Below are 8,700 nucleotides of genomic sequence, written 5' to 3' on the forward strand. Positions count from 1 at the left end.
AAAAAAAAATAGAAAAAGAATTAAAAATTTAAAAGAGAAAAAAAAGAAAATGATAGGTAAATAAAATTCATGTAGCAGCAAAAAAAAAGAAGAAGAAGAAGATGAACCAAACCCAGTACTCCAAATGAGATTACAGTCACACAACATACAGGTAGTGGATTAACCTCTAGCTTTGAATGAGAACCTATTATCTCGCTGTTAGCATCTTCCTTATTGGCCAATTTAGCATTTCATTTGATGGGATGTCAGTCCTATAATATAATTGATCTATTGAATAAATGGAAGGAAATTTCTATACTGCTAGATGTAGGGTACTGCAGCAACTATAGCTTCAGAGTGTGCTGCTGTAAGTGGAGCTCTGATGGTCATCTGGAACCTGTGTTCTTGTCATGACCTGGCTACTAACTTACTGTGGGACTTTGGTGAAATTTCCTAACTGTTGTACATATTAGATAGCTATAAAATTGATTAATATCATTTATCCTATCTACTTTATTGGGATGTTTTGAGACTAAAGTAAGATAAAATATTTAAAATCACTTTAAAAAAGAAAAGTGTTATACAAGCACATATTTATTATGTTTACGAAGCTAATATCAGTTTCATAAATGTCCCATTACACTTTATTATTCTGTAGGAAATGCGTGAAGCTTTTGAGCAAGAGGCCAAGCAGATTGGCAAGCCCAGGCTGATGGTCGCTGCCGCGGTGGCTGCTGGCGTCTCCAACATCCAATCTGGCTATGAGATCCCCCAGCTGTCCCAGTGAGTGATGCACACTAACCTCAAACTTCTACAGATACCTTTTAGGCAGAGCAGACTTGTCCTTGGTCTGTCTTGCTCAGGACTTTGTTTAGGAGGCTTCGGAAGTGGTGTCTATTGCCTGCATAAGTGTGGGAAATGACCATCAGAAATGATTTTAAATTCTTTACTCTACCTCAGGTGCCTGGACTACATCCATGTCCTGACCTATGACCTCCATGGCTCCTGGGAGGGCTACATGGGAGAGAACAGCCCCCTCTACAAATATCCAACTGACACTGGCAGCAATGCCTACCTCAATGTGGTGAGTCCCTGCACAGATGCAAATGCAGACCAGAGATGATGATGTAAATCACGTGGGGATTCAGGCACAAAATAGACATCAATTCTGCTAATGTCTCAGTTAGACAACTTCAGCTTTCCTTTTAAGTACAGATCACATATCATTAACTACAACTTCACCAAAATGTTTTGAAGAAGAACACTAATCCCTCTGTCATTAACATCACACAATTTTATCTGTTAGAACAGGGAACTGACATAACTAAACACTGGGTTATCACCCTCTTGGGGCCTGTAGCTAACGTGCTGCCATTGCAGGCTTATGCCATGAACTACTGGAAGGACAATGGGGCCCCAGCCGAGAAGCTCATCATTGGATTCCCAGCCTATGGACACGCTTTAATCCTGAGCAACCCCTCCAACCATGGAATTGATGCCCCACCTCTGGTGCTGGTCCTGCTGGGCCCTATACCAGGCAGTCTGGATTCTGGGCCTACTACAAGGTAGGAAGTTTGGACTGTACAGTGCTCTGTGAATTCTAGGCTTAGGGCTAGAATTTGCTGAATTTTTGAATGATCGTTCTGCCTATTACCTTCCTGCTTTAAACAAGGTCACTTCAACTGCTTAAAGTGTTTAAATAACATATTCATCTACTTAATCCAAATGAAGAGTATTTAATAATTCACAACATCCCTCCAAGCAACAGACATCTTTAAGGTCATTTACATTAGCACACAGGGAATAAAATAAATATACTTCTCATATTACTGTGGGTTCCCCAAATTAAGCACTAAGAGTAGGGACAACATATGAGTACTTGGAAAGCAACTTGATATTCTCTACTACAAATAAAAACCTAAAAACAAAAAAATGAAGAAAAAACCAAACGGAAAAAAAAAAAAAAAAAAAAAATCAGAGACAAGCATGTTTTTTCTTTCAGGGAAGTAATATTTAAAAGATCTGAATCTCTTGATGTTTTAAAGATCTACACCTTCCTGAAAAATGGAGCCACTCAGGTGTGGGATGTCCCTCAGGATGTGCCCTACGCCTATCAGGGCGCTGAGTGGGTTGGCTACGACAATGTCAAGAGCTTCGATATCAAGGTAAGCTCAGCCCCTCATATGCGCTGAGGTTCCTGAGTCCCAGGAAATCAAATGACTCCTGTTGTCCTCTCTCTTTAAACAGGCTCAGTGGCTTAAGCAGAACAACTTTGGAGGAGCCATGGTCTGGGCCCTTGATCTGGATGATTTCGCTGGCACTTTCTGTAACCAGGGCAAGTTCCCCCTGATCTCCACCCTGAGGAATGCCCTCGGCCTGCAGAATACAAGTGAGTGACAACAGGGGGATGCCCAGGTGTAAAAACACTCTTTCTCCAACTCTAACAGCAGCCCTGGTACCTGCCCACCCCCACTGCCTAGGGAGCCTCTTCCGAGTTCACCTCACTGCTCTTGCCCAGGTGAGAGACAAGCGCTGCATCCTTCTCCTACCCCTGAACTTCCACGTCAGGAACTGTATGCTCTTATGGAAAAACCACACCTACCTGGGTGGGTTTTCCAGGTCTGCTAAGTCTTAAAGGTGTGGAAGAGCCTCAAGAAATTATGCTGACCTTCAATATAAGCATCTACTTCTCTATGAATCCCTTATTCAAAGTCTCTCTCAACCCACCTGGGGAGATTTAACAAGAAACCCTCACCAATGCTCACATGTCTGGCATCTGTAATTCAGGGGATGTATCAATTCCCTAAACTGTTTCCAGATTTTCTATTAGACTTTGTTCACCGCTTATACCCAGATCCTAGAGAAGTGTCTTGCACATACTGGGTGCTTAGTAAATATTTTTCAAATGATTTAGACTTCATAAGGGAAGAGTGACCTTTTTAAAACTGAAAGCCAGGCTGGCTTGATATGGTAGCTTTTCCTAATTCCTGAGTATGGCGTTACCTTCTGAGCTCCTCGGTTGCAGAGACCCAGAGCTAACTGCACCCACCTCCACACCTCCACCCCTCCACCCAGTTCTCTTCCCCTCTAGGGGAAGCCTGGAGCCTCTACTAGGCCCACTAGTGTGCTCTTTGTGCTGTGTGTTTCAGGTTGCACGGCCCCTGCTCAGCCCATTGAGCCAATAACTGCTGCTCCCAGCAGTGGCAGTGGGAGTGGCAGCGGCAGCGGGAGTGGCAGTGGTAGCGGGAGTGGCAGCGGGAGCGGGAGTAGCAGCTCTGGAGGCAGCTCAGGGGGCAGTGGATTCTGTGCTAGCAAAGGCAACAGCCTCTACCCTGTGGCAAATAACAGAAATGCCTTCTGGCACTGCCAGAATGGAGTCACGTACCAGCATAACTGCTAGGCTGGGTTTGTCTTTGACACCAGCTGTGATTGCTGCAACTGGGCATAAGCTTGACCTGAGTTCTAAACAGTCTCCTGTGGCTAGGACATCGTGCTCCTACCTAACGTTCTGCAATAAAATCAGCAGTAAAACACATGAGTGTCCCCAGTTTTAAGTGATTTGGATGAAAATCTATTCTAGATGTAAAAACACAGGCCCTACATGCGGGTCAAGTGGCAGCAGAGTGTGTGAGGAAGAGGGGAGCCAACAGCCTTCTACCTGCCTGCGTTCGTCTGCGTGAAGGTTGGAGGGTATATGGAGGGAATGTCTGAATGTTTGGTGCAGCGGTGGGATAAGGATATGAAGAGGATAGGTCTGTAGCCTGTGACAGTCCTCAGGAAGGAGCGGAAGGGGTTCCATGCGCCTGGGGGCACAGTCAGTGCAGCCTGGCTCACTAAGGAGTGGGAGGCTGGGGTATTCCCTCCACTTCTGCTGAAGACCCAGAGCTGGTCCAGCGCCTCCTGGACTGGTGGCCTGGGGAGGAGCTGTGCAGTGGCCTTGCATAGGGTGTCTGCCCAGCCCATGGGCCAGCAGGCTCTCTTTCTCGGGAGACTGCTCCCATCACTGAAACACGCTGGTGGCCACCGGCTGCTGGGCTTGTACGCATCATCCCCGCCCCTAGCTTGGCTGTGACAGGGGTCAACATCTGACCCAAGAGGGCCAATCAGATCATCACCCCTCAGAATGTGCAACTGACAAAAAGAAATTGCCTGTCAGTCTCTGAGAGTGGCTGGGTCTGTAACATGTGAGCTCAGGAGCTGTAGTGAGGGATTGAGGAGAAGGAAAAGTTGCCCTGGGTTCAGAGCAAGAAGCAGAGCTACAGAGGAAAGCCAGGATGCGAGGCAGAGAGAGAGCACTTACCAGTGGATGGCTTTCCGGATGGCTTTCCAACTCTCGATTATAGCTCCTGCCTGAGGCCAGATGCATTTCTGCCTGCCTTTGGGTTCTCTGAAACATCCCTATGATAAATATATAATAAATCCCCTATATAATGAATTTTTCTTTGCTGCTTATGCTGGCTCAAGTTTTTCTTTTACTTGCAAATAAGAAAAGCCTAACAAATGTAATAAGAATATAATGGCTCATTTTTTTTCTGGCATGCTTAGTATGTGTCAAACTGTTCTAAGTGTTTTACACGTATTTTGTTATTTAGCTTTCCCAGTAACCTTATGAGACAGATAACATTAACTCCAGGAAACTGAAGCACAGAGGAATTAATTAACCTTCCCATTGTCACACAGCTTGTTAGTCGCAGAGCCAGATCCAAAGCCAGGCAGGCGGCCCCAGAGCTCACAGTCAGATCTACTATTAATGTTTTACTGCCTCCCTTGACACAGACCACGGTGTTCTCATGGGAGATGGCAGCACTGTGACAGTGACGAGGTACACACAGCTCTTCGGGTAACATCATTCATTCACCAACTCACTACACTTACTGATTATTATGTGGCAGGTGACATTCTCCACGATGAAAACATGGTGGTAAATAAGACAAAGACTCTACTCCCATGGGGACCATATTTTGCTGGTGGCAGCGTTAAATAGTAAATAAGCCAATGAGGAAACGAGAAAAGTGAAAACGGTGACAGAAAGTGGCCACGGAGGGACGACTTTAGTTTGGGTAGTCCAGGAAGGCCTCTCGGGGAGGTCCCGTATGAGGTGGGCCTTGACAGTCAAAAAGAGCCAGCTGTTTTGAGATCTGGGAAAAGTGCGTTTCAAACAGAGGGCACAGCAAGCGCAAAGTCCCGCAGGTGGAGACGAACATGGCACGTTAGATAAACGAAGGTCGGTGTGGCCCTGAGGCGGGGGGAGGGAAGAAACAGGCAGGGTTTCGACAAGGTGTCAAAACCTGATTAGAAGTTTGGGTTTTGTTGTAAGTGAGCTGGGAAGCCACTGGAAGGTGATGGCAGAGATGGGGGTGGTGGTGACAGGATCTAAATTCAACGTTGATGAGTTGGGGACAGAATAGTGATAAAAAAAATACGAACAATAGCATTCTCAGTGATTTTAGCTAATAAATTAACACTGGAGCACTTATGTGACATGCATTGGAGAGAGCAGACTTAGAAGTGGGAGACTTGTGTCCTCAGTGAGCAGGCAAAGGCAAGAGTCGGTAAAATCACATATTGTTATGAAAGTCATGACATTTCTACTCAAAGAATGGTGAAGTCTGGAGTAAAGCAGCATAGGAAGCCCTTTTGGAAGGAATTTTCTATTTAGGTCACTACTAAGGCAAATAGCATTGAGGGAGGACACGAGGGTGTGAGGCTCTGGACTTGATGACAAAAGGACATGAAGTCAGCTGTTGGCTTCAAGGAACAGCATCATTAAACAACACAGTGGCCAGTGGCTAGATCACAGTGGTTTCCCAAACTAACAGCTTTAACAATGCCACTATTTTCCCACAAAGATTAATTCTGCCACCATTTCTAGAATGCAGAAGTTACTGCAGCCTAAAAAATAGTGCCCCCTACTTTCCTTCTCCTTTTACATAGTAATTATTCATTCAAACAAATGTTTACTGTGTACCTACCATGTGCAAGAAGAAGGTGGGCATGAGCTAGCCCCCATGATCACCCTGACCTCACTACACTCACTCCATTTCGACTATGTCACCTCCTTGCTGTTTCTTTCTTTTTTTTTTTTCTTTTTTGAGACAGAGTCTGGCTGTTGCCCTGGCTAGAGTGCCATGGCATCAGCCTAGCTCACAGCAACCTCAGACTCCTGGGCTCAAGCAATCCTTCTGCCTCAGCCTCCCAAGTAGCTGGGACTACAGGCATGCGCCACCATGCCCAGCTAATTTTTTCTATATATATATTTTTAGTTGTCCAGATAATTTCTTTCTATTTTTAGTAGAGACGGGGTCTCGCTCTTGCTCAGGCTGGTCTCGAACTCCTGACCTTGAGCGATCCACCCGCCTCGGCCTCCCAGAGTGCTAGGATTACAGGCGTGAGCCACCGTGCCCGGCCTTTGCTGTTTCTCAAGTAGTCCCTGCACGTAACTGCCTCAGGGCCTTTGCATAAGCAAGAACATGCTTTCCCTAGATTTCCATTTGACTCTCTCCCTCACTTCCATCAGGACTTTCCTGGAAGTCACCTTCTCAGTGAGGGTTTTCCTGACCACTCAACCTAAGATTGAAACCCCCTTTCTCCTCTCCCTACTCTTCTTCCTTTGTTTTTCCTTGACACTCATCACTACTTGACATATCATTCATTTTATGTATTTACCTTTTTTATTGTCTACTTCTTCCACCAGAAGTAACCTCCAGGAGGACAAGGATTTCTGTTCACTGCTATATTCTCACTGTCTAGAACAGTGCCTGGCATTTTATGAGACTTTAATTGGTAGTTTTTGAACGAATAGATGAATGAGGGCAGAAGTGAGATAGGAATTATACAAGTTGAGTGTTCCAAGCACTGGACAAGGCACTTTATACAAGTTATCTCCTAAGTGGGGAATATTGTCCCCGAGTTATGGGGTGACGAAATCGAGGCCTTGTGCGGATAAATAACTTGCCCAGGATCATGTAGTTGGTAATCAGTAGAGCGAATTCTCAAAATTAGGCCTTTCTGGCTCCCTTTATGCCACAATGCTTCCTTGCTGAAAGCGATGTCACAATGACTTAAAGAGGGACTTCCAGAGTGGGGCTGTTGCTTAGCAGCCAGTATTAGGTGCATCCTTCATATTCTTGGTTAAAGTCCACATATGGGAGTGGTGAATCATGGAGGTAATATATGAGACATCCAGGTTCACCGGAAGTCCCTCTCAGGGACGGTTCATGTCCACAGCTTCGCAGAAATCCTCCAAGTCCTTGCCATATGATCTACCTGGGAAGCTGGATGACAACAAAAGCATACCGTGGATCAACCAGCAATACCTCTGGGACTTTGATCATGGTAATCATGTTCTTGGACTCCAGCACACGTATGAAAACGTATCCTTTCAGTATTAGAGTCTAGCTGGAAAGAAGTGGGAGGCGCACGGGGTTCCATAAGGGCCCTGATCCTGGGCGAGGGTATGGGGAGCCAGCTGCAGCCCTGCAGCCCTGGGCATGGAGGTGGTAGCTTGGAAGTGCACTAACATTTGTTAAATGCCAACTGTAGGTTAGTCACTCACCATGCAGGATTTGTGCCTGTGTTACCTCCCAAATTCTCATGGCAGCCCTAGGAGGAAAGAAATGATTCGTGCCATTTTATAGATAAACCAAGGCTTAGGTAGTTTAAGTAGTTTCCATAAGGTCATGTAGCTAGTAAATGACATACATCCCTTACCGAAAGCCAATTCTGAGGGACTTCAAAGACTTTGTTCATTCCTCTACCCAGATGAGGGAGGTTGGTTTTAAGAAAGTCTAGAAAGTAGGATTTAGAAAGTGTATTTCCCTCCCCTCTGTCTCTCTTCTCCAGAGTAGAGATCCAGGAGGATTTCTGTTCTCTGGATCAAGGGTTCTCAACCCTACTCAGACCCAAAACCTGCTTTGAGTAACAGCCTATAACACCCCATCTGTTATTCTAAAATTAAAATTAATTCATGGATAATATAACCTACCACACATAATTTTACAAACAACTCAATATAGTGTCATAACTGTAAGGTAAAGGAGAAAAAATAATTCTTAATAAAGTAATATGGATGTCAGTATATAAATGTTCAAATATGACTACTTTAGAGACAAGGACGTACTTAAGGTTTTTGTATCATATATTGTATAATGAATAAGTCTAGAATTATGAGAAGGCTAAAAGTCATTTCATACAATCGGTTTAGGAAAGTTAAAGAACAGAATTATAAGTGGATACCACAATAAAAACTAATATTAGGAAAATTAAAAACACTCCAGATTTACTGTTTTCTGATAGTAAATAGCTTTAGTTGAAATAGGGATAATACCTAGAAAAATTACAAACCATTGAAGTAAAAAAAGGGAGGGATATGAATACGTTATTCTTGAAAAGTGAGTGAACAATGGCAATGTGCTTCTCTAGGGTTGCCATATTTTTTTAAATAAACTATTTAATTGATCTATAATACATACCAAAAAGGATCCAGATTTAATAAAACATGCAAGGTGAATTCCCTGGTGTAAGCGGAGCCCTGTTCAGGGAACAGGACATCACTATCCCTCTAAAAGCCCTCCTCATGTCCCCTCTCAGCTACTCCCCCCATTCTCCTCTATCGAGTGTCTCCCTATCCTGACTTCTAACCATAGATTAGTTTTGCCTATTATTAAATTTTATATAAATTGACTCAGTGTGTAAATGATCATGTCTGAATTATTTTATTCA

At 44.3% G+C, this 8,700-nt stretch overlaps 1 protein-coding gene across 1 annotated transcript in view; it reads left to right on the top strand.

The window, feature by feature from the left end:
- CHIA (chitinase, acidic) overlaps nt 1-3,427 on the top strand; it is a 55,378-nt gene extending 51,951 nt beyond the window's left edge. The window contains 7 exon segments of the mRNA XM_012659009.1: nt 638-762; nt 940-1,063; nt 1,360-1,471; nt 1,474-1,544; nt 2,025-2,144; nt 2,227-2,368; nt 3,129-3,427. Coding sequence (XP_012514463.1) covers nt 638-762; nt 940-1,063; nt 1,360-1,471; nt 1,474-1,544; nt 2,025-2,144; nt 2,227-2,368; nt 3,129-3,427 — 993 coding nt within the window.
- The last annotated feature ends 5,273 nt before the right edge of the window (nt 3,428-8,700 follow it).

The sequence above is a fragment of the Propithecus coquereli genome, unplaced genomic scaffold, assembly GCF_000956105.1.
Source record: "Propithecus coquereli isolate 6110/MARCELLA unplaced genomic scaffold, Pcoq_1.0 Scaffold595, whole genome shotgun sequence".
In the NCBI taxonomy this organism is placed as follows: domain Eukaryota; kingdom Metazoa; phylum Chordata; class Mammalia; order Primates; family Indriidae; genus Propithecus; species Propithecus coquereli.